We start from the raw sequence: 25,838 nt of genomic DNA on the forward strand, positions 1-25,838 counted from the left end.
CAGAAACAGCAACAGCTGCTGGTAATGAGGTGGAACAGCAAAGCCTGCGGCTGCTTTCATCTTCACAGAGCAGGAAAACACCAAAGCTGAAGCCTCACCTGCTCTGACAGCGGTTCTGCTATGAGGAGAGGAAGTGGAAGAGATACGAAAACAGCACAAGACTGGCCCAACATTTGAAGAACAAATTTTAACCTTTATTGACAGTAAACAAGGCTGCTCTTTCCAGCAGCAATAGCAGCAGGATCTAGAACAAAGTACAACAGAGACTGAGTTAGTATAGAGGAGCTTGGACCAGAATCACCTTTTCTTGACTGTATTACACACTTGTTTCTTCCTATGGAAAGACGAGGATTCTTTTTCTCCACAATTTACTAATGACTTGGCTATTTCACACCTCCCTCATGATGAAAATAAAAGTTATTGTAAGTCATCATCTCCCTCACAAAGCAACAGGGAAAAAAATAGTGTAATAGGAGCAATTACAACTGCAGAGCCCACACACCACTTAAAAACCAAATAATCTCTCCACAAGGAAAGCACACCACATTTCAAGGCTGTTAAAACCTTACTAACTGAAAATGCTTCCAAGCATAAAATTTTATTTTTTGGGGGGTGAGTTTCTGTCCCTATCTGCAGTCCTGTCAAAGTCAGTCAGAAGATTTAATACAAAGGCTTTATCTTTTTTGGAGGAAACCTGGTAGTGGCACTGGTAGCAGATAACTGTAGGTACCTAAAGCAAGCAGAGTACCAAGCTGAGTAGGAGACCAAAACAAGGATGGATAGAAAGACACATCCCTGGAATGCTGGGCTGTGGTTTCAGCATGCTCAGCCTGCTGCAGATTCCTGCAGTGCCACATGATCGTGCAAAGGGATCAGTGTGAGAAAATGACAGGACACACGATCTGACTCTGTCAGATTTCTAGTCCACAGCTGGACCTCAGACACCAGATAGAAATTATCAATGTTTTGGACCCAAAACTGAGGCAGTGCTGGGATTTCTTTATGAAAGGCTACACAAGGCTTGGCCATTAGGTGTCAGCTTTGTACAGAACATGTGTGGCAACACCCTCCACGAAGTTCGTCAGTGAAGCAGTTTAATAATGAACCACAGCTGCATCAAGTTTTACAGAGTGCACAGAGCCATTTTTTTTACAGTTCCCAGTCCCAGTGCTGCTCCAGTGGATTCACTCTGGTATCTCCTGCAGAGCTTTAAGCTAAGTTCATCTGGTCAGGCTACAGAGCTACACAAACTCAAGTGGGTTCATTCCCCCTGGAATACTCACCTTTCTCATTGCTTTTCCTGCTTAGAAGAGGGCATCGATTTCCTCAGAATGGCAGAGGTCTTTTCCTCAATAGCACTGATGGCCAAGCCACTCAGGACACCTTTGTTGATTTTCCTCACCTCCTGCACAGCCTCCACAATTTCATCTCTGTGGGAATTAAAGAAATAACTGTTTACACAGTTATTTTATGCATTTTATGCAACACATTTAGCCCTTAGTTACTAAGGATATTGACTCCATTACAAATCAGAGCTGAAAAGAAATCCCAATAGCTCACCTGCTAAACTCTGGATGCCTTTCTTGAAGTCTCTTTATTAACTTGGTAAAGCTGCTCAAGTTCAGTGCATAAGGAGAAACAAACATACCAGATGGATTAGTGGAAGAAGTGGATGTTTTCTGCAGGGAATTTTCTCCAGAATCCTAGAATTGCACCAAAATAAGGGAAAAATGAATAGGTTAAGCGTTGTACAGGTAATATAACATCTCTTTCCCAAGAATAAATGTAAAATCCTAGACCCACAGAATGGTTTGGGATGGAGGGCACCTCAAAGCTCATCTTATTCCTGAGACTTTAAATTAGAGTCAATTACCATTTCCCAAAGGACCAGCATGTTTAAAGCAAAATCCCCAAAGACAGAAAATCTATATGGTTTATGAGAGCAACACCAGCAATTACTAATTTGCCTGTTATTCTCCAAGGACCAAGCTGAGCCAATACAAAACACTCTATTTGTATATGGAGGTTCCTTAGGTTTATGCTAAAAAAATCCAAGTTTCTTTCCCATTCGGTATCCCAAAATCTTTCCTGTATAAAATCATGTTATATTTACATTTTTAAAAAAGGTGTTACAAGATGAAAAATCTAGTGCAAATGGGTAACTTCCAAACTGTTTTAGGATTAAGAAAAGTATCAGTTTGATGCAGGGGCAAAAGAATGGTGCTCTCACTTTTCTGCTACATGTCAGAAATTACCAATATATAACTATCCAATATCCTAACATAGTTTTCTATATTTTAAATGCTATGAGACAAGAAAATTTAAGGCTCTTAGTCTGCCATACAAAGGAGTGTTTGTAATAATTGCTTATCATTTGATTATCTCCAAGCAAAGAATGTGCCAACTCCTGAGTAGGTGATCAGATCAGGACACTTGGTAGTAAAAGCAGAGTATGAAAGAACTCATTCCTACTACAGAGTAACTAAGAACAGACCTACCTCAGGTACTGAGGGTTTTGGGCCACCAACATGAACAGAAGAATCTTCATTCCTACTCTCCACTGTCTTCACTTCTAATAGTAAATGTAAGAAAGCAAAGAGTTAGTGACTCTTCTTGAGCTAACACCTTCTCTGTGGATTTTGGAAAGCCTAGAGAGAAAACCTTGAAAGAAACTCAGACGAAGGAGAGGCTTTTCTAACAGAAAACAAGTGTCCTGAGAGGCACAACAGTTCAGTTTGTGGAATATCTTTTCCCTGAGTGTTTCCTGAGATTTGAAGAGGCAGAGGAAACACTGCTCTGAAGTAACAAGTACCAGTGCTGAAGGTGAGACAGAGAGTCCCTCAAAGGGTGCCTTTGACACCCTGGAACTTCTCATCATGCCCATCACTCTCCAGTCTCCAACAACAAACTATTTGCATCTAACTCAAAGAGTCCAGCAGGGGAAAGAAGCAGAAAAAGAAGCAGAAGGAGAAGAAAAGAAAGATTTTCACCTATGTGATTGGCTGGGCATTTACTAATTTGAGTTTAAGCACTGCAGGTAAAATTTTCAAGGAAAAACATGATGAAAACAGCTGAATATCTACAAGGATCCACTGTGAGTTAATGAAGAAATGTCTGAAAACCCAGCTGGCATTTCTTCTAAGTTTATTTATGCTTGGCTATTTAAATAATAAACAAACCCTGTTATTTGTTATTTTGTCAGCTTAAAGCACACAACTTTACCTTTTGAATCAATCCTGTCTTGTTTTTCTTGTTGCTTTTTCATTTCTTTGCACATTACTGAAAAATCTGCCACTGACAAGTCTTCCTTAGCATCAAACCAATATTCACTCCCTTCCTCATTTCTCACGCAGCCTTGACAGTTGGGATAAAATTGAGTGTGTTAAAATTCAAACCATGGTATGCCATATGGATGAGTATCAAATCCCTGTACTTAAGGGGATTCCAGCTACCTTGGATATTGATATTGGAGATACCAGTACCTTGGTACTACATTTCAAACAGGTGACACTTACTAGATTTGACTAATTTAAGTAGAATTTTTTTTTTAAAAGTAGGTAATAATATAGAACTATTGTTACTTATAAATAAATTTTGATAGCTGATAAATAAGCATTCCATCACTGAAAGGACAGCTATGTTACCATATATGTGTTTTACAAGTGGTTTGTTTTTTTCCCCCCAGAAAACCAGCTCACATATAAAGGATTATTTCTACTAGAAGCAGATCACTCACCATGTTCCAGAGTCTGACCTTTAGGTTGTTCGTCCTTTGTCTTAGGGGAAGCAGAGTCCCTTGGCTGATCACAAGTCTGTGACAAACACGTTTCAGTTACATCACAGCACTTCCACCCGATTCTAAGTTATTTTTCAGTATGTAAATCCATAAAACAGGTGAATTTTAGAAAGTTAACCTGCTGATCATCTTCAAGAACCCCCAGGTTATTTTATTTTGAAAGGACAATCAAAACTATGAACACATTAGCTGCAGTTGTGATTGGTGGCAAGAACCCAGAAGACTCTGATTGCCTTTGCAGGTACCTAAAAGGAGACAATGCTCCTCAACATTAACATCTCCAAAACCTGGCAAAAGAATTTCCTACCAGATTGACAGAAATCCCCTTTTCTTGCACTTTTGGTTCTTCAAAGTCAGCTTTCCTTTCACCTGAAAGATCACTAAAACAGATCCAAGCATTTCATACAAAATATGGCACAACAGTTTTAAGTTCTACAGTAATTTAAATATTTCCAAGACCTCACAGTAAAATAAACCTGCTTAATAAATTGTGGTTTTTTTCACTGTATCTAAATAGCTTTCTGTGTGATGTTCTGATGGATTCCTTACAACTTGAAATATCTGTGCAGCTTTTACAAATTATTTACAAAACAAACTAATTGCCCTTTCTCTTGATTAACTTTACTCATGCTTAACAAGAAATTCCCAACAGTCTCTAGCAGTTTACCCAATTCAGTAAAAACTTACTGCCAAATTTGTTTTTATCTCCACTTACAGAAAGTCACCAGACATGGTTCCTAAACATGTAGTATCATGCATGTCCCTGAAATATGAAGTTATTTCTCTATCACTATCTGAATGATAATCTTAGCAGAACAGCTTAATATTATCTATATGCTTAACAGTATTTCTGCTGGCAGCAAAGTCTTTTTGGGTTTTTGTGGTTTGGGTTTTTTTGGTTGTTTTTAAGACAGATGCCACTATGATTGAAGACAAAGGTTTTTAGTAACAAAAGCAGGGAACCAGGAAAATTACCTGTAAATTGAAAACTCATACCATAAAGATAGTAAAGATTCTCCCTAGTTTGCACACTAGAACAACACTACAGAGGAAAAATGCCCTTAAAAATAAAATCATTGTACCCACAGGGCCATGCTCATCTTTCAGCTGAACAGCCTGAAACAAGAACATACATCCTGACATAAAGAAATTATAGGCTTAATACCTTATAAACCCATTCCTCATTTATTTTTAACTCAGTAAGTACAACAACAAATGAAAATTACTTACTCAGAGTAAAGACTCTTTCTAAGAAACTGTCAAAAAATAAAAAAGAGAGAAAGGTTTATCTATCTTATCTTACATGTTAACAATTTACTTTAAAAACAAAAAACAATTAAGAAATTACCTTGGAGGGGGCGTAAAAGGAAGAGACTGGGGAAAACTTCAGCTCAACTGACAGTGGTGGAAGTTCATTTAAAGGTATGCCCATGTTTATTTCCATTCTCATATTGCTGTAATTATTGTCTAGCTCATCCAACACCAACAGGAGAGATGAATGTAACTCAGTCTTTTTCTCACATCTATTGAAATATGGGTAAGAAAACAACATCAACTTAGACATTTCACTGATTTAACTGCTTCTGGAAATGCCCAAAGATTTTACAAGGTTTAAAGATTCCTTTATGTTTTACCAGAATATGAATTAACAACTACATTGTGCATCATTTGGGTTTTACTCACAGAAAAAGAAAAAAAAGCTGCATTTTGGGACTGTGAATACTACAAAAAAAAATTAAGACTGGAAATAAGACTTGGGGGTCCTCTGGACAACACCATTAATTATAAACACTCCTAGAAGCTATGGATAGACTATATCAGTATCACTTAGCAATTTTTGCCTGCTAACCAGTTATCCATTTTATTTAAAAGCACATTGAAGTACATGCCTCCCAAAACAGGTGTTTTCCTCCAAAGCCAGCTCATAAACCTTCAAGCAGTGCTGGTAGCACATCTCATAATGGATGGTCAGGAGCTGCAGTTCTGCTTCAGTCGCTCTCTGCAGGATGTTTTGACAGCAGCGTGATGCAGAATTCTTTCCAGTTCGCTTGTTGGGATGTTCTGACCTTTAAAATAATAATAACAATAACAGAATATTGATTCCAGGCCTTCAAGATTTTGTTTAGGTTCATTTTGTTTTATTTTGAAGCAAGGAGCTTGCCAGAAGCTATTTCTGATATGATTTAAGGAAAATCTATTTAGCCCACAAAAATGTCTATCCAAAAAGTGAAGCCTTAAGAACAAAAAGAAACTTAGCAACGCTGCAGATCTGCAAATGCACTTATTTTGTTTCTACAACCATGGAATCATTTAGGTTGGAAAGGATCTCTGGAGGTCTGCAACTGCAGAACAAGGCTGCTTTGGTCTTTGTTCAACTTCAGGAGGTCTTCAGCTCACTATTCTCACCTGTCCAGGTCCCTGCAGCAGAAACTGCTGCCCAGCAAGCTTTTAATACCATCAGTTTTGCCAAGTGACAGACAACCTCTTATTAATGATAAAAACCTCTTATCCAGAATCTCAAATTCCATACCAAGAACAACTCCTGACCCACCTGCTGGCGCCAGTGTTCCAGTCACAGGTACACAGATGATCTTTTGCTTCCTGCTTTAAAAAAAAAAAAAAAAAAAAAAAGTAAAAAGTTACAGATTAACATCCAAATTAAAGTTTAAAAAGGTTCTATCTATCAAAATGGTTTGGTGGCCCTTCTTGTTTTGTTTCAATTACCCGAGTGTGTGAGCTCAAGGCTCTGAATGAGCACTCTGTGTTGGAAGCAGCATCCACGAAGGTCTGACCCATCCATCCCACGGGTCGCGTTTTGTTCATCATCGTTATTTCTGTGTTCATTGCCCTGGAGCAGAGGCAAACCTGGGCACTGCTGCTTCTGCTCGTTGGGAAGCAAACTCTGACATCAGAGCTGGCATCCACAGGCTGCACAACTGCAGGGACACTGGGAAGACTCTTCAGGGCTTCACCACGCTCTGACTTCACAGCACTGGGGCTTCCACCAGGGGATTTATCTGCAGCTTCCATGCCAGCACCGGGATTCTTGCTAGGGAGGAGTTCAGACACTGGGGACTGGGTTTCAGCATCCTCTGCAGTGCTGTCAGTGCCACGAGTGCACAGTGCAGGTTTTTCAGAGCTGCTGAAATCGGAGGACTCTGCGTGTTTGCAAAGTGGGGCCCTTTCCCTGGGTGACAGAAAAGGAGTGTCTGGCTCCCTGTTGCTCTTTCCAGACTCTTCTTCCCCTGCAGTGATTTGGGGTGGCACCTTGTCACCCAGCAGTGGCACATCCTTCACCTCTCCAATCTCCCCCCGCTCAGAAAACTCACTGGAGTTGTTCTTATCCTCCTCATACTCCTCGTGAGCACTGAGATACTCCAGCTGGGACTCTTCACCTAAATCTTCACCAAAAAAGGAGGTCTGAGTGAAGCAACTCCTTTTGCTGCTCATATAGCTGCTCTTTTCCACTTCCATGGCACCAACACTCTCTCCTCCTCAGAAGGAATCCACCCAACTTACTTCCAAGGAACCTCACACAGTCACTGGTTTAGCTCTTCCTACCTTAATAAAAATTAGGAGAAGTTCAAGATGGCTCCATAGTATACAAAAGGACAAAAAAACCACATTAAATTAACCATCCTATTTTTACCTACTGCATGCTATTAGAGCAGTTAGGAATTTTGCAGTACATTCCTAAAGAAATCCCAAGAGCTCATTTCTGAACTGGTGGCATTCTGTTGATACACAGTGAGCTATTCACATCATACAGCACACAAAGTGTTCAAAGAAAAGTTACTTATACTAAGGAAGAAGTCAACTTTGAGATGTGTCTCCCAAAAACTAAAAACCCCTGAGCTGCTGGACAAGGGGGAAATTAAAGCATATTCCTCTTTATTCTGGAGAGGGTAGAAGGAATAGTTACCAAGGACAAAACCATAAGAAAACCTGAGAATCTTTACAACCAGAAAGTTGTCAAGGAACACAGGAAGGTCACGTAGCAATAGAAGGAAGCTGGAAAGTTCACCAGACCAAAGAAATACACCTGCCCTGAACTTGCTGCAAAGCCAGTTTCATAACAAACACTAACAAAAGGCAGAAAAAAAGCTTGTAGGGATGTCAGATGCTCTTTGTGAAGCTTGTTTCTTATGAATATGGTCACTTCTTCTCTACCTTCCCTCAGAAGTGTCTAACAAAGAAAGGAATACATAAAAACATTAGACATATTTCTTAATTATGTCTGCTTTCCAAACTGCTGAAACGACACATCCCCATTTTAGTCACTGTCTCTGACAGCTCTTCCCAGGGGAAACACTAAGGATTAATATTCAAATGTTCAAATATTCAAGTACCCCAGGTTGCTCCAATCCCCATCCAACCTCATCTTGAACACTTCCACGGTTCAATTATAGACTTCTACAGTTACGTTTGCTTCAGAAACGCTGTATTTTTTTACTACATTAACTTTACCTTCACGCCCTAGCCGAAGCTTTGAGCAGCTCCGTGCAATTAAAAAGCCGAACGCTGACAAAGCACATCCCAGATGTCTCTACAGAAATCACAACATTATTACCACAAAGTGACTTTCCCCCCTCACTTTTCCCTTGAGAACAAGAACCAAAACACCTCCACGTCCCAGGTAAGTTACGATAATCCTCCTATCGCCGCTAGTGACACAACCAAACGCCGAGCCACAGCCGAGCCCGTCCCGCCACAGCGCTGAGGGCGGGGCAGCCCTTAGGGTAGGCCGGTGCTGCCGCTCGCCCAGGCGGAACCCTCATGGGGGGGAAAGGCGTCTCACCGCAGCTCCCGGGCAGGCTGAGGCGCTGAGGCGCGGTCCCGCTGCCCGGCCGAACCCTCCCGGCCCGCTAGCGCAGCCCCGCGCCACGCCGCGCCCGCTCCGTTAGCTGCGCCCCGCGCCTCACAGCGCCCGCGGCACGGCACTGCCCGCCACACGCGCGCCCAACGCCCGCCGCCGCGCCGCGCCCTCATTGGCTGCCGCGGGAGCCCTGCGACGCCTGATTGGCCGGCGCGGAGCCCGCTCTCGGCGCGTGCAGCGCTTCTCCCCTTCCCTCAGAGCCGCTACCGCCATATTCCCTTAGAATGGTACCTCTGTGATCCCTCAGCGTGTCACTGTAGCCCCTCAGAATGGGTTCCGCCGTGTCCCCTCAGAGCCTGTGTCACCATAGCCCCTCAGAATGGGTTCCGCCGTGTCCCCTCAGAGCCTGTGTCACCATAGCCCTTCAGAATCGGTACCGCCGTGTCCCCTCAGAACCTGTGTCACCATAGCCCTTCAGAATCGGTATCGCCGTGTCCCCTCAGAGCCTGTGTCACCATATCCCCTCAGAATCGGTATCGCCGTGTTCCCTCAGAGACTGTGTCACCCTATCCCCTCAGAATCGGTACCGCTGTCTCCTCTCAGAGCAGTTGTCACCGTATCCCCTCAGAACATGTGTCACCATATCCCCTCAGAATCGGTACTGCTGTGTCCCTTCACAGCCGGTGCTGCCGTATCCCCTCAAAGGCGGTGCTGCCATATCCCCTCAGAGTACCACCGTATCCCCTCACGGTCCCTTCTCTCCCCTGACGGCTCTCCCGCCGCTGAGCACTGACAGACCAAAGCGCAGCCGGCGCGGAGGGAGCGCAGCAGCCCTTGCAGAGCTGTTGCACAATCGCAGAATATCCGGAGCTGCACGGCACCCACAAGGATCATCGATCCAGCTCCTGGCCCTGCACAGACACCCCGGCAATCCCACCCTGTGCATCCCTGACAGCGTTGTCCAAGCGCTCCTGGAGTTCTGGCAGCCGTGGCGTCGTGACATTCCCTGGGGAGCCTGCTCAGTGCCCAGCCACCCTCTGGGAGAAGAACTTTTCCTAATATCCAGCCTTTCCCTCCCCTGGTACACATTAAAACCTGAGAGTTTTCAGCCTGAAGGAGCGTGTTGCAGGAGCAGAGACAAACGCAGGTACCTACCTGCCACACAGGTACACGTTACTTGTGCAAGGGGCTCCACTTCTTCCTTTTAACACGTGTGGAGGTAATAAGAGTGTAAAACATCACTCAGATGCCTAAAATTAATCTCCAAAGACATACGATGGTTTAGATCCTCTAAAGCCAAGCAAGACAAGCATTACCCTCCTCCTTAGTGTCTTTCATGTAAGTGTCTGCTCTGGCAACACATCAGGGCAAGATGAAATTTTAACACTAGAACAACGTTTTTGATGAACCAAGCTGCCTCCTTTTTGTGAAGGATTCTTCCTCATGTGAAGGATTCTTCCAGGGAAAGTTACTGTGTGGGTTACCTCTATGTTCACCATAAATAAAAGTGGAGAATTAATCCAATTAGGAACAGCCTTCAGATTTCTCCTGGTGGGACACTGTCCCTCTCTTCCCCCTCCCCAAGTGCACCTGGCCTGGCCATTAAAATGTCAAAATTTGGAGGTGTACGTACACTCTGCCATTAAAAATGTTGATATTTGGAGGTATCTCTCACACCAGTGCCCTCAGTCACACAAGCCTCTGAATATGTACATATTACAGCCAGTGATTCTCATGCTTTGTGTGATCCTGCAGCAACGCATTGAAAAGCAAAGTGAGCTGTTATACACCCACATCGCCCCAAAGGTCTGTATTTTCCAAGAGAACTTGAACTGGTAGCATCAGCACGGACAGACCACTCCGTAAAAACTACCCAAACAAGTGACATTTTATTGGCGAGTTCTGCTCATAATGAATTTCCTTTTCCACGCTCACATCTCCTAACAGAGCGATTGGGAAAAAAAACAAACCAAAACAAAACAAAAACATTTTGGGTAACATTCCATTTGCAAATGATAAAAATCATGTAACATTTAAAAATAAAATAGAGGATAACAAATTAAAACAGAAGTTCTAGGAAAACCCATCCTGGTTCCCCCAGGAGCTGTTCCTCGCCCAGCTGCCACCACCTCAGCCCCGCTCTGGATACCGAGGTGCTCTCGTTTGGAGCTCAGATAAAAGGACTGGGACATGTGCTATTATTACCATTCAGAGCCCTGTTGTTGTACATTCTTCACAGAAAAACATAAAAACAGTTTGCAGTAAACCAACCAGTTCTTTTTCTTCCCTTATTCTAACGCTAAGTCACTGAAAGTTAGGGGAGGGGGGGGAAATGTGGCTTCAACATTCACCTACTTTATCACACACAAAGGTTTCTACTAAGAGCATATCCAGGTTGAAATACATATCTGATTTCCGTCATGAGGTTAATGCTTATGGGGTGCGAGATGAAATCTACTTCGAAATGATAAACACATCCCTTTTTGATGAACAAAGTGTTATTTTTTGCCTTTTGGACCAACACTTGGTTGCTGGGTTGTTTCTCCTGAACCTTGCCAAGAGAGGCAGCTTTCACCACTGCCGCAAATGAAAAGATGACTGGTGGCAATCACACACCTTACCAATTGGTAAGATGTTGTATTTAGCACGTTTGTTTGCATTCTGAAAATCCCTTAGCTCGTTTTTTAGGCCCCAGAGGCTTTGTACACCAGAAATTACACAAGTCAAGCACAGAAAATTGTAAATTGGTATCCACAGCCATTTTGAGGTATTCCACAAGAAACCTGGCTCTGCACCTGAATGTTCCTCTCAAAAACAATTTAAAAAAATTAACCCAAAGCCCTAACTGGAGTGGAAATTTAATTTTAAAAGATTCCTTCCATCCCTATGTTTCACCACATTTCATCCACAAGGACATACTTAATTCCCCAGGGGCACAAAAAAAAGCCTTCTTCATCCTTTTAATGGAATAATAATTTCAGTACTTCAATCCCACATTTCCTTGTGCACTCGGAAGAGATGAAGACGAGGGTGTTGTTTCCTAGCCAAACCAGAGAAACACATTCAGACAGTGTTTTTGGTTTATTTAATTTGTGAAGGTGCTCGAGGAAAATACCAGCGATCCCCTTGCATTGAGAATAGCAGCAGTTCCTACTCTAACCTCCCATCTGCGAGGCAGAGGCTGGGGAAAGACCTGGATCGCAGGGTCTGAAGACCAAGTTAGGAAGAAATGTGATCTCCTGGGTCTGGATTTGGCTTGGTAGAACCTCTTGAGGCAGTCAAGGTTGCTCCTGCGGGACAGGAGATGCTGCTTCACCGCGTGAGCAGAGCCCAGAGGGACTGGCTTTCCTGTTAGGGCTGAAGTGGGACGGGCAGCTTTATTCCTCAGGTAGCTGCTGCTCTCCTTTGAGTAGTACATTCAGAATGAGTTCCAATAAACCAGAGCTGTAGTGCCAGTCGTGTGCAACTTTTACACACACACAAGAATCGCCTGCAACATCTTAACTGGTTACACTGTTCTGCGTGAGAAGTGGAAAACCTTTGTAATGATCTTAGAAGGAAATAACTCGCTACTTCTGGAATTGTAGAAAACCCATAGGCAGTAATATTTTCTAAAGTGCTTCTTTACTTATCAGTTACTCTTTTAAAAATCAGACTTGCATTTTGTAGCGGCATCTTTTCCTAGTAGGTCATGGACCAGTAGATAGTTTCTGATGTAAAAAACCCATTACATATTTTGTTTAAGCAAATGACACTTGCTTTGATAAATGCACCAAAGAGAATGATCTAAGTGCAAACCCCACCATTTCTGAAAACACGGCCTTATGCTGGTTTATTAATGCAACCTTACATCCTTTAAAATTCATTTACTTCAACTCCAAGAGCAGGGATTAAATAATACAAATAAAAATTGAAAATTCAATGAAGCTATTGCCTATTTACCCTGAAATAAAAGAGTCTCACGATTCTACTGGTGCAAAAATCCCTCCAAACACATTTGTTTTATTGGCAAAGTCATTTAAGGTCACTTTTGCTTCCAAGACCATCTTCTTCCATGGTTTCCACTGAAGGAGTTTTGCTTTGTAATGGCTTGTGGTTCCACAGTGATTTGTAAATGAAAAACCTACTATGAATAACTCTACCGTAGTCACTAAATTACAGATACCGTCATGAGAAAAGTCCCAAAACTTACAGTGTTTGTTTTAAAATTTTCAGCAAGACACAAAATTCCAGTCAAAGTGTTTTCTTTGAGTGCCATTTTAAACGGCAATAAATGGCTGCTGTGCCCTCTGGATGGAGAATTCCATGTGCTTCTTATGTTTTGTACTTGGAGTGTCCCCAGCGCTCGGCGTGGAAAGGCTCCCGCGGGCACAGCCACTTGGATCGGCTCTTCCTATGGATGTAGTGCAGCAGGCTGGGATCTGCGCAGGGAGCCCCGGCTGGGTGGCACGGAGCAGGTGGTGGGGAGGCCTGTTCTCAGAAGGCAATGACACGAAGCGTCCTGGGCAGCAGGACACAGAAGCAGCTGCGACGTCGTTCCCGTTCCAAGTAGTGGTGGTTTCCGTGGGATGGGGTGGCTATTGCTGGGACAGCAGAGCGCTCCGGTTGGCCTTCATCTTCTCCAGCCGTTTCACCAGGTGGCCATTGCTGACCTCCAGCTCTTCCGTTTTATCCAGCGCTGAACGAAGCTGAAGGAAAGAAGGAAGCAGAAAAAAACTGTAACTTTCACCATGTTTTCCCTTTCCAAGGTTTGTAGTTACCAACACTAACTGACCATATTAACTTAGAACATAAAGCACTTGAAAATTCCTTTAGCAGAGTTAAACTGCTTTGAAGGCCACACACACAGATTTTTAAGCACACTGCCAAGAATCCCGCATATTTACAGACTGTTGAACAAAGAAGGCCAAGATAAAAGAAATGTGGTCTCCCAAGTCTGGATTTGGCTTGATAGAACCGTGTGCCTTGAGGCAGTCAGCATGGACAGAGGATTGCTCCTGTGGAACAGGAGATGCTGCTTCACAGAATTTCCCTCAGTCCAGAGGCATGAGGCTCTGGGTGTACATCACACCTGTCCCACTGCTCAGCTTTTATGTTTCTGGTTCCCAGAATTATATCCAAAGCTGTGACTTAGAGCCTCAGTTTCCTGTAAAACCCACCATGGGATCTGGGTAAGGGAGAGAGAGGTGGACTGCACAGAGCAATACTTACAGGCAGCAAAGCAGAAGGAGTATGAAAAAAAAGCAAGGAGCCACACTGAAAAATCAAATGCCTCAGGAGGCAGTGTGAGAGAAGCTAATAAATGTATTCAGGCTCTAGGAGACAGAGGCATGGACAGAGTCTGTGGACAGCCACACTACGCCAAACAAGCATGAAGAGATTGTCAGAGCCAGAAAAACAGGCTCACTAAGAACAACTCACATCCCTTTAGTAAGTCAGTTTAGGAAGGAATGGTGAAAAGGCAGTGGGAGTTCACAGCTGGGACTGTTACTCCAGTCTGAGTGCCGTAAATTTGGCTGCACATTAAGAAAGAGTAATTAAAGCAATAAAAAAAATTAGATGTTTATTCTTTGCTGGGCCAAGAAGGGTTCCTCTTCTAAAACACCCCAGAGAAGCAGGTTTCCCCCACATGGAGCAGGCTGACCTGTGACAGCTGCAGGGGGAGTTACCTCTCTCTGCAGTTTGCGTTTCTCTGCCTTCAGTTCATCTTCTACTCGCTCAGCATTTTCAGCAGCAGTTTTGTATCGGGCTACCTGGCCTTCCAGTCGTATTACCTGAGGCAAAGGCAAAGGTTTGGAATTAGAAGCTGCTTCAAGTAGTTACTCTGAAGCTTTACTCTTCCACTACTGAAAGAATAACCAGAGAGATGCTAACTAAAATAAAGGCATATTTTCAGGGGAAAAAAAATACACCAAGGAAGCCTGGTAACTTACTCCCGACACATCCATATTTAACATGCTTCCAGCAACAAAAAATACAGACTATTAATTAAATTTCTCTCAGCAAGAGCATTGCTGATGTACTTTAGACAAGAGCAAACAATCAAAATGGAACAGCTGTGTATAAAATCCATCTGTAGCACACCACATGCTCAGAGCCATTTAAAAGTTGCTGATAGGTAGTGTTCCTGATAAGGAAATGTTCTCCAGACTTCATCAGGTATTTTGTCTTTGAACAGTCTTCCTTCAGTACAGAGGAATAATATATTCCTTCTTCCCCATTCATAAATGTCACAGTAGCCCTCATGCTCCAACACTCCTGTTTCTTATTTTAAGGGAAAATCACAGTAAACATAATTTCATTTATCATTTATCAAAACACGCGTTCTCTTTGTATTCTCACCATGCCTGAACAAACAGAACAAGCCAAAAACTTACATTCTGCTCCAATGCTGTTATCTCTTGCTCAGACTTTGCTAGTTTAAATTTGAGATCACTGATCTGTCTGTTGGCATCTCCTAAAAGAATTGCAGATTTATCAGAGATGTCAGAACAAGTGTGAACAGTTTCTAACAAGTCTGTCATAAAAATTTCCATGCATCAGGGATCTACGTGGAGCAGCAGGAGAGTAGTTCTGTCAGCAAGTGCCCAGCAGAGAGGCACCACTCCCAGTCTTGCCTGATTCCCTTCCAACCACTCTGAAACAGAATTAATCTGCATTCACCCCAGCTCTCCCGAGGAGCAATAATAGAGATTTCCAACTGCAATCTTAAACAAAGGCTTCTAATTCCCTCACCTCTGTAGAGGTGCATGGCTGCTCCCAGGTTGAAGCTCCCTTGGAACCAAAGGCTCATTCTTACTGAGAGCCATGTGGTTAGTATTGTACAGATACATTTTCTCACTCACATGCAGAGCACAAAATTCTCTTAAAACCAAAATACAGCTCACTTTGGAGGTCAATCATGTGCATATCTGTCCCATTTTCCAGAACTTCATCATCTGACACTGTATTTTCCATCTTGCCATTCCTTTGCTTTTCTTCCAGTTGTCCCTTTAATTTTTTAATCTGAAGGACACAAAATAGTTATTAAAATCACTAAGGGAAATCATGGCTCAAATTCACTCCAGTATTATAAAACAAATTATATGTTTTTTAAACCTAAATTCCAAAATATCTTTTTTGGCAAAATAATGTCCTAGAAATTCTTTTGGCAAATGACTCATGATATTTTACACATCAGTGTATATATACAAGTTCAGTACTGAAACAATGAGTGAAAGATGACTGGTTTATTAGAAAAGCCATAAATTTTCTGCAGGCACATTCATAGAAAACATTCTTAAAAACTCCCCAAACTGTGTTTGGTTGTGTGCAGGTCTCAAGGCATAGAGCATAAATGATAGCAGAGTATCCTGCAGAGCAACAGATCTGCTGAAGTTTTTTGAATAAGCTTTATAGCCACTATGAAACACCACAGCACCTGCAATAACTATTTAATTGCTCTTTACCCATCGACTGCAATTCCTTCGGCATATCCTTCCAAATGGCCCATTACCCAGCAAAGGGGAGGGCTTACTCCTGGAAAGAAAATTTGCTTCCACAGTTTCTGAGCCATGCCTGTTTTTCCCTTGGGTTTGGCCGAGCTGAAGGATTATTATCAAGAAGTGGTGCTGGAGAGGGAGGTTTAGGTGGCTGAGGACACTGAATGCAGCCAACAGCATTTCAGTTCCCCTGTGATTACCTGGTCTAGCAAGGACTCCCGTTCATCAATGAGCTTTTTCAGCCTGTCTGAAAGAGAAAAGGGAGAGTTCAGTGCTGATCTGCTCGAGCAGCACGTCAGGGAGCGCATGTGATGCAGTGACTGAACCGTTAAGGTTAGTGATTACTGATGGAGGGAGTTAGGGCACACGTACCACAGGACAGGGCTGGGAGGGGGCTGCAGCCAGGGGAGTTATGTCATTCTCACAGAACATGCTTGTCCCGACAGTAGCAGCAGCCAGCTGCATGCAAAGAGGCTAATCTTCTACGTTAGGTTAGCATGCAAGAACTCTAGGGTCAAGCACAACTGCAACACAAAATCTCACAAGTCTTGACAGTTTAACACAATGACAATACTGTAAACACCTATAATCACAGCTAAGCACATTCTCAGCACTTTAACTCTTCCCTTCTTTTACATGGCAGTGACAGTTTATCTCCAATATATCATGATCAGAAAAACATTTGCCCATCAAATTACTTCTTTCGAATACAGCGGTTTGGTAAAACTCTATTTTCTCTTTGTAGTCAATTCTCCAGGTCAAACATCAAGAGGCAATGGACAATCTGCACCAACTGTTGTGCTACACTTGGACTTGGAAGTGCTACAGATCAGCAGCCTTTTATTTATTAATGAGCAGCCTTCATTAATAAAGTGCACTCTACAGAATGAGACAACTGGAAACAAGAACTACAGAGTAAGCAACCAAATGTTCATTTTTTCCTTCCCCATTAAGGGTTGCAAAATGTGAAAGCATTTTAGCAGGTGCTCACACATTTTCTTACCCAAATTACCTCATTAATTAACAAGCTGAGTTTGTTTAGGTACACCTCAGGCAGAGGTACACTGGAACATCACATTCAAATACACTCATTAGAAGAGGATCTATTGACCTCAGCTGGGTCTCACTGCAGGTTTTTTCAGCTGGCCTCCCCTGCCAGCAGTGCAGAGCCCAGGCTGTTGAGAGCTCAACTCTACAGCTGAGGTCTGGCCTGCTGATTAAATGGTTAAAATCCAAAGGTCACTCAAGAAAAAGACCTTTATGTCAACTTTAGGAAAGCAAGGTAAATGACACTAGGTAAGAGCCTGGTGGGCTTTTACCAGGTAGATTCTGTTGATAGACAGACAAATATTTTTGAAGAGCTTTAAAAATACCATTTCTGCTTTGTTGACAACTCCTGAACAGGCCAAAGTGTTATGGTTCTCCCTTTTTTCTTGTTAACACATGCAGTTAAAGGGAATCAAGAGCCTGTATGGAATCAAATCATGGGGAAAACTGGTTTTCCAATGGAAATGCCTCTATGCAGCAGATTTGTAGAGTCCATTAATGTGGGATGTCCTTCCCCTCCTGGGTATACACACTCCCATATAGTCCCACTACAGAGCATGGAATAAAACCTTTACCTTGGCTTGTGATGCAATACCCAAATACAGATCTTAACGTGACATCCCAGTTCAGCAGATCTGTGGGTTAATTTTGAACCTCCTGAAGTCCTATCCTTTTTTTTTAAATCCATTTGTAACACACCCAACATTGTTACACCTGAGCACTGATACGGAAAAAACAAAAAACCAAAATGACTTTTTTGTAAATACCACTCGTAACCAAAATTTACAAGTATAAACCCCTTCAAAATAATAAAACATTTTTTACAGATCTATATAGGAAGGAAAGAAGATAGAAGTTCTGCAAAAGAGGAATGATATGGAAGAAAAATAAAGTCAATGAAGAAGGCAAGAGTAGCAAACAGGTTGGAGATACTTGGACTTAAGAGATTTGTGTTGGGATTCACAGGTCAGCAAAGATTGAGAAATGAAGTTCCAAGCGCTGGAAAGAGAATGAGGACTGATGCAGCAGGAAACCTTTAGGTCACTACAAAATTAGCCCAAACTTCGTGGCTCCAAAGGGGCCAAGCAACCCACTTAGATCCTGGAAATAATTTTGTTATGATGTTCATTAACACAACCACTGCTGTGGGGTGGAACCTGCCTGCCTTAAGAAGGGACAGCTCTTCCAGCTTCCAGTGAGGAAGCACATTGGCTTCCCCAAGCCCCTTTTCCAGCAAAAAGGATGCATTTTGGGATAAACCTTCAAATCTGATCTCACCCTCCATTCTCTCTGCCCTCATTATGGACATCTGTGCACTGGAACATGCTGGCAGCAGGATTTACCAGATCAGGGAAAAAATTAGTTTGCTAAGATTGCCATTCACATAGAAAAGTTTTCTGCCTGTAGAGATGAGGATCTCTTGGGTTTCACTTATCTTAAATCCCCACATTGACACAGAAAACTTTCTCTGCAGGGTCACCTTAATTTTGCATTTAGGAGACATTTTTCCAGCAAATCAAGCATTTGAGGACCTTGAGAATAGGTGAGCCGGAAAGAGCAATCTACTGAACCAGGACAGGAAGCAGCTAATTAAAATTCTCATCTGTAGCAGTCATTATCCTTATTTCACATCCAAAGATACTACAGTGAATAATTAGAGTGTGACATTCACCTCACTTAGCTTAGGAAACATGATTCCGAGGGTACTCACTGCACCAGTTCATGGCTTTCACAGGCCAAGGAGTTTAACTGAGGACTGAGGAGCAGATGGGGCCTGTGAGGGAGCAGGACACAGAGGGGTGAGGATGCTGCTGACTGCAATATTGTGTTTTCTGCAATGGTTTTTTATTCCAGTGACTGTTCTCACTGCCTTGGCATTGCAAGTGACCTGAGGCATTGCTAACTCAGGGGCTGCTTCAGTGGCACCGAACATTCCCAAATCAGCCACAGATCCTCCATGTCTCTTTCCACTTGGAGGGGAGCATGGGATACGAAGCAGTTGTTTTTACCTGCATGATTTACATGATGTGAACCCTGCTGTCAATAAAAGGGATAAACTGCTCTTGGATGATGGAAAGACATCCCATGAAATCCCAGCCCCAAGCAGCTTTCAGAACAGCTTGCTGGAATCCAACTGTCAGAGCAGGTTGGACAATATTTCTTCTCCAGATCTGTCCATTTATTTTGGATCATGAGAAAACAACAAAAAATATTGAGAAATGCCTTCCTTGCTTTCTCAGAAGAGGGATACTGCCAGGGACAGCACGGGATTTGGAAGACATCAGCTTGCAGTACTGAGTTTGAAGGGGACAGGAGGACTCTTCTTCTCTGTAGTAAAGGAAATATTGACCAAGACCTTCACTATATTTTCCCCCTCTTTTATCAGGTTAAATTCCTACAGCTACTGCTTTTGGAAGCACTTCAGGCTAGCTCTGAATTCTGATAAGCACAAACCTGGGCTACAGCGTTTATGCGCCACTAGGTAATGAACAGAAAACCCAGCGAGCATTTGGGGTTATTCTGAAAGATAAAAGTCTCATCCTTTGGTCACATACTCATTTTCAACGTTCCAGGATGGATTTCTGGCACACCAGCTACTCTGCACTGCCTCTCCATGTTCTTGCTCCCTGTTACACTGGGACTGGGACCAAAGCTGGTACACAGACAGCTGAGATTGAGGTGTTTCTGCTTTGAAAAGGAATTATCTTACAGATGCTTTGTCTTCTGAAGTAGAAAAGCTAGTTAAAATCAGAAATGTGCTCATAAGAAATACAGGATATAATGTCACGTGCCTAATTTAACTCTGATAGATCCATCCACAAATAGAGGTGAAGTCAGGTCAGGTAAGAACATTTAATGATCTATTTAAGTCTATTTAACAATTAAAACCCACTTCCAACATTAAACCATATATTACTGTTGGGAGTATAGCAGAGCTAAATCTTTAAATAAACAGTGCTACAAGCTAATAAGAAATGCTTATAAGATCTATGACCTTTTGGATTAGCATTTAGTGTAAACCCTTAGGAACAACTGCCAATACTTACAGAAACCACGGTGGATCTGCTGTAAGTTGGAGAGAAGCCACATGAAAGGAGTTACAGGGTTACAGACCTGTTAGAGCTCTACAGTTAAGGTGCCATCCCATATTCAAGGTGCTCAAGGCTGCCCAGTCCTAGGGAGATGGCTCTTGTAGCTACGTAGCACAAGGCAATAAATTGAACAAAAGCTGCAGAAAAACGGTGTTGAAATTATACAGGTTTAAATAACTACTTATGCAGGTTTAGAAACAGTGCTCTGGACAGGTACTTTAAAGTATAAAATATGTTTATTTAAATTATATACAGCAGTACATTTTGATATACATCTTCATATTTTGCAGTCTGTGCTCTGACAACTTTGTAACATCAACACAAATACAGCCTTCCATAGCCCACACCCCCCTCGATTTGCATTCCCTTGGGACATTCATTGCTTAACACTTTCAATGAATATTCATATATGCAAAACATGCTCTTCCTCCCAAGCACTAGCAGAGATGCAAGAAGAAATACAGCAAGGGAGTCCAAGAGCCTAATGTATGCCAGCAATTCAAAGCAATCCAGCTTTTCCAAAAGGCACAGGGGGGCTAGTACACAAAACAACAATTGTCTTTGGTCTTATACCCAGCAAGAGTTAAGACATGCAAAGTTATCTTCTTTCCAGAATGGAAGAGGTAAGATTTGTTTCAGAGATAAAAACATTCTTCCAGAATCAGAGTTTGCAAAAAAATAGAATGCAGTAAGCAAATGCAATTTTAAACAAAAATCTCCTTGGAAAAATAGATATTTTATATATTCATATCTAGACAGTACTTGATAGCAAACCTAAGCACACATTACAGTGTGTATTGACACTTTCTCTGGAAAAAATAAAAACCCCATGTGAGACATGGTGTAAAAGGCCTATTGTGGTGCAAAGTGCCTAACTGAAGTAAACATGTATATATTTATTTCTTTCAGGAAACTAAGACTTGTATGTTGCACTTTCTCCAAACTGTATATTGCTCTTCCAAAGTGCTCAGACTAAGCAGATTCACAGTGATCTAACTATAGTTTGGAATATAACTGTATTAGAATACACACAAAATGGAATGAAAATATATTTTTTTTAATATTAAAAAAAAAGTTTGGTTCATAGGCTTTAATCATTCTGAAAGAAGTTTTGCCATCAGTGTGGCTGATCTGCTGAGTTCCTTCATGAAGTTTTAATGTACTTGCTGTAGATCTAAGTACAAGTAAGCATAATGTGCATAAGTTCACAAAGGCCCAATGTACATTCAAGACATTGATCAATTAGGCTAGAATAAAAAAAATCCTATAGAAATTCCCCAGGAGCAGCTATCAACACTAGAGGTACCTTAATTGCATAACAGTTTGAGTAGTCAATTTGTGAAGCTTCCTCATTATAGGTGATAAGCTTTCAACCTGAGACACAGCAAAACCAAGCCCACTCATGATTTCTTGTGGCTGGGAATGACAGTGAATAACTTAATACTTGCATCATTACCACATCCATGCTTTATGCTGAGTTACCTACAAAGAAAAAGCTCTAAGAGTATTCCAAGGTCTGATGTCTTGTGCAAAGTGCATGTTTGTGTCCTGGCACTGATCACAGGGCATGGAACTCATGTAGGCTTGAGATTCTGAACTCAGGAGATTGTACAGTCATCTCTGGATCTACCCTTACTCCTTCTACCACCCTGCAAATCCTCCCTGCTTTCAGCCCTCTTAATGAAAGCACGTTCCAATTCTTGTTCCAAAACATCTTGTTCCTGTAATTTTTCCACTTTACTAAAATCTGGTACTTTGATTTCACCTTCCTCCACATCAGCATCCTCATCAGTTTTCCCTGACGCTTCCCCTTGCAAGCACCCCGTTTCTTCAGGCTCATCTTTTTTATGCTGCAGGACTTCACCTTTGGTCAAGGCATCTTTGGTTTCCATTTTGTCTGTTCCCTCTCCAGCTTTGTCTGTGTGGGCAGTTTTTCCAACAGCACCATTTGCTCCATCACCCTCTTCTCCCTGTGTGTCAGCTTTCTCTCCATCATGTTTTTCATCAGATTCTAGTATTTGATTTGACTCTTCATCAAAATCAAATGCATCACCATCATCTTCCAGGCTTTCCTCTGCTTGGCTATCCAGTTTAACTTGTTCACTAATGTTGTCATCCTGCACAGGCTCCTGTGCCAGGGATTTATTTGCACCTTCCTCCAATTTAACTTGTTCACTAATGTCATCCTGCACAGGCTTCTGTGACAGGGCATTATTTGCACCTTCTCCCAGTTTAACTAGTTCACTACTGTTTTCATCCTGCACAGGGTTCTGTGCCAGGGCATTATTTACACCTTCTCCCAATTTAATTTGTTCGCTAATGTCATCCTGCACAGGCTTCTGTGCCAGGGCATTATTTGCACCTCCCTCAGAAGCAAATTCCCCACCAGAGGGGTCTGCAAGCTCTAACTCTTGCTCACTTTCTTTCAGTGTTTCTTTACTGACTTTGTTTTCAGTAGTTACAGTAACACCTACACCTGACTCCTCTTTAGATTCACCTTCTTGTTTAACCACCTTCTGAAGGTCACCTTCTAAAGGAACACTTTTCTCTCCTTCTGTACCACCTGCTGTTTCTTCACTACACTGACTTGTTTGAACTTCTGCCTTTGGATGCAAATCTTCTACCCATTCTGTCCCACTTTCCTTTCCTTCCCCAGCCTCATCCTTTGTTTCCAACTCTGTCTCCTCAATTTGATCATCTAAAAGACTCGGTTCTAGATGGGTTTCCTGAGTGGTCACCTCTGTCACAACCTCCGTGCCTGGCTGTGCCTGCTGCAGCTCACTTCCCTTTGCCTCGGGAATGCAGCCTCCTGCCTCCACAGATGCCTCATCTTGCTCGCCTGTTTCAGCAGAACCTGAACACTTCTCCAGCTCTTCCACCAGTTCTTCCTTCTGTCCATTCTTCTCAGCTGTAGCAGTTTCCTGTTCAGTTTTACCTTCTGTACTTGGCTCCTCTGATGATGCTGAAGGACTGTCCTCTGAAGAAGATGGTTGGATCAATGTCTGATGTCCTCCACCTTCCTTTCCAAGTGACTCTGCTGGGCCATCCCTTTCATGTGACTCTGTGCACTCCAAACCCTCAGACTGAGTTTCCCTCAGCTGACCCTGAACTGTGTTCCCAACCTCATCTTCTTCTTCAGCTCTGTCACCTGCTATTTTATCACTTCTTCCATCGGTGCAGTCAACAAACTTTTCCTCTGAGGCATTTATAACCTCATTTTCAGCACTTTCTTCTGAGTGCTGGGGCTCCTCTGGAGAGGAATTCTCCACATTTCCCTCTTCGCTAAGCAAGCCTGTAACTGCACCCTCAGGTAGCCCTGCCTGGTTAGAAACCAACTCACTGCTCTCACTTGTACTGTCAGATTCTTCATCCATTACATTATCACTCAGGCTAGTTCTAAGCTCCTCTTGTTCTTCCTGCTTGGGTGCAGCTTCTCCCAGTTCCTGCTCTGTACCTGAGTAACAAAGCATTTCCTGAGGAGTCTCAGAAATCTGGTGGCCTTGCAGAGAGCCCAGCTCCGAGTTCTTAGTTGTCCTTGCACTCAAGTCATGGTGTTCAGCCTCTGTACTCTCAGGCTGCTGGAGTGTTGTGCCCATGGACTCTGTGACCTTTCTCAAGGCACCTGTGTCACTGTCACTGTTTGAAGAAGTGCTCCCTGACACAGGTTCTGTGGGGCTTTGAGCTTGCTCTGCAAACCTACTCTCTGGTACCATCACTGTTGGCAGGGCATCCCGTTCTTCAACCATTTGTTCTGCCTTTGCATTTTCAGCAGCATGCAATGTCTGTACTTCCTCCTCCTCAGACTCCTCTTTGTGTTCCTCATGCTCAGTATTCTGCAAGATTTCTCTTTTCCCCACATCCTCCAAAATCTCATTTTTCATCTCCACTTCATTGGCTTTGCCTAAAAGACCATTGAGAAAGTTGAGGGGGCCACACCACAGCACTTACCTCCCCACTTAAAACCCGAAAGACAGAATGAGTCAAAGAACAGGTTAATAAAAGATCAGCTTTTGCCAATTATGTGAGGCAAAGCAGCGGTTGAATTAGTAAGGATCCAGGGAGTTTGATCAGTGAAACTCACCACCACCCTTTCAAAGCAAGAAGTCTCTGGTGCTGGCTCATGTTTTTGTAAAGGAGAAGATTTATGCTCTTGGCTGTGGGAATGACAGCTTTGACAGAGGAGAACAACTATTTGAAGCAGTGCAATTTACAGCAATACTTGCAGATGTACCTCTAAAGAGTGTTTTTCCTCAGCAGTATTCTCTACAACTTTAACCCTGACCCCCCCTCTTTCATGCAGGAGTCTGATGCCATTATGATGAAATCATGAAGAATTACTCAGTAATATTTTCCTTTTAAAATCTTAAACAGCATCATCAGTGCACATGACAGACACTCAGTATAAAATCTGATTGGCAAGGAAATGGTTTGGCTGTTCAGACATCCATTCAGACATGTCAAAGCTCAGGTAATCTGTGCCCCTTATTTCAGCCACCCAAAGGGGTGGGGACTTCTGTGGTTTTTTGAAGGTTATTTTTGTTGTAAGTTTTCCTTCGATTTTTATTTAGAAGCAACGGATATTAAAACAATAGTTTGTGGTTAGTTAGTTTTGGGGTCTATGCTGTACCTATTCTGAAAAAAACCCCAGAATTAGGAGATGTAGAAAACATATTACATTTAAAAGCACACCCTTACCTTGGTTTTTGGTGTTCCACATTTGGTTTCCACACAGAAACTGAGTGAGGAAAAAGCAACCAAAAGCTCAAAGCAAGAGAACTTGCATTTGCAACAATTGGCTGCTATTTATTAGTATGTTCATTTAGAACAAAAATCATCCAACAAACCAAAAATATTGCTTCCTTTCCTTGCACTGGTACAATAGTTCTCTAAATGGCCATTTACCACATAAAAGCACAAAGAGGTTTTGACTACCAGATTTAGTGTGCTTTGGCAGAGCCCAGCACTGTTGTTCAAGCAGACACAGTTCTCAGGGATAAAAATGAACAAACCTACACGTTCTTTACAGAAAACTAAAATGCCTTTTTGCCCTGATTATTTAACATATATGCTGAAAAATACTGAGGAACAGTCCTGGGACAATTTTCCAATTCAGGGTTGAAATGGCGATGTGAATGACTGCTACTTATCTGTAATGTTCTATTTGTATTCTCATCCTGTGTCACCTTGATGGGGAAGTGACCTTGATGTCTGTCCCTGGAGGACACTGCAGGACACACTGGGAGTGATAATCAACATGAAGCAGGAAAATGCACAGGTGGTGATTCGACAAGGAGCATGCTGCGTGGTGTTAATTGTCCCACTAACAACTGCCCCAATCCAAGCAAAGGTGGATGAATGAAGGACAGACAGGCAGGAGGGGCTGAAAGGACACACAGCACTTACCTAGCATCCCCTCCCCTCCTGTCTTTAATGCCTGAGTTGTGCCTGGAACAGTTCTGGAAGAATCCAAGTGTCCTTCGTTATCCAGAATGTCTGATGTCTCCCCATTGGTGGCTATATCAGAGTCTGGGATTATTCCATGTTTCTGTGGGAAGCAAAAGCAATGCTTTAGAGCCTGCTGCTCAGAAAGGGATGGATTGTCAAGT

The 25,838-nt window shown here is 42.6% G+C and overlaps 2 protein-coding genes across 25 annotated transcripts in view; both read right to left on the reverse strand.

The window, feature by feature from the left end:
* Positions 1-172: 172 nt before the first annotated feature.
* Positions 173-8,741, reverse strand: RBM44 (RNA binding motif protein 44). Its single transcript, XM_085065745.1, has 16 exons — positions 8,595-8,741; positions 8,264-8,342; positions 7,839-7,982; positions 6,521-7,357; positions 6,348-6,400; positions 5,686-5,862; positions 5,145-5,319; positions 5,027-5,052; positions 4,512-4,559; positions 4,104-4,176; positions 3,737-3,812; positions 3,223-3,354; positions 2,499-2,572; positions 1,561-1,703; positions 1,284-1,430; positions 173-244 (listed from the first exon to the last, which is right to left on the reverse strand). Exons 4-15 carry the CDS (start codon positions 7,268-7,270, stop codon positions 1,289-1,291), a joined length of 1,869 nt encoding a protein of 622 aa, XP_084921871.1. The 5' UTR covers positions 7,271-7,357; positions 7,839-7,982; positions 8,264-8,342; positions 8,595-8,741; the 3' UTR covers positions 173-244; positions 1,284-1,288.
* Positions 8,742-10,475: 1,734 nt separating this feature from the next.
* The window catches only part of LRRFIP1 (LRR binding FLII interacting protein 1), a 100,596-nt gene continuing 85,233 nt past the window's right edge, over positions 10,476-25,838 (reverse strand). For 19 of the 24 annotated variants that reach the window (XM_085065765.1, XM_085065764.1, XM_085065762.1 and 16 more), the window contains 2 exons: positions 25,636-25,777; positions 20,450-24,133 (listed from right to left, as the gene is read on the reverse strand). In XM_085065765.1, the coding sequence (XP_084921891.1) occupies positions 21,831-24,133; positions 25,636-25,777 (2,445 nt within the window). In that variant the 3' untranslated portion in view covers positions 20,450-21,830. Of the gene's footprint in view, positions 13,301-14,281; positions 14,387-14,989; positions 15,070-15,499; positions 15,618-16,293; positions 16,341-20,449; positions 24,134-24,968; positions 25,469-25,635; positions 25,778-25,838 lie in introns of those variants that run through there. The other 5 variants (XM_085065770.1, XM_085065769.1, XM_085065768.1 and 2 more) reach the window with 2 other exon arrangements.

Source organism: Lichenostomus cassidix, chromosome 7, assembly GCF_008360975.1.
Source record: "Lichenostomus cassidix isolate B80296 chromosome 7, HeHo_3.0, whole genome shotgun sequence".
Classification (NCBI taxonomy): domain Eukaryota; kingdom Metazoa; phylum Chordata; class Aves; order Passeriformes; family Meliphagidae; genus Lichenostomus; species Lichenostomus cassidix.

Coding starts and splice junctions, on each gene's coding strand:
- RBM44 (XM_085065745.1), bottom strand. CDS start 7,270: ATGGAAGTGGAAAAGAGCAGCTATATGAGCAGCAAAAGGAGTTGCTTC. Junction 3,355..3,736: donor AGGTCAGACTCTGGAACATG/GTGAGTGATCTG, acceptor CCAACTGTCAAG/GCTGCGTGAGAAATGAGGAA. Junction 2,573..3,222: donor AGACAGGATTGATTCAAAAG/GTAAAGTTGTGT, acceptor ATTTACTATTAG/AAGTGAAGACAGTGGAGAGT.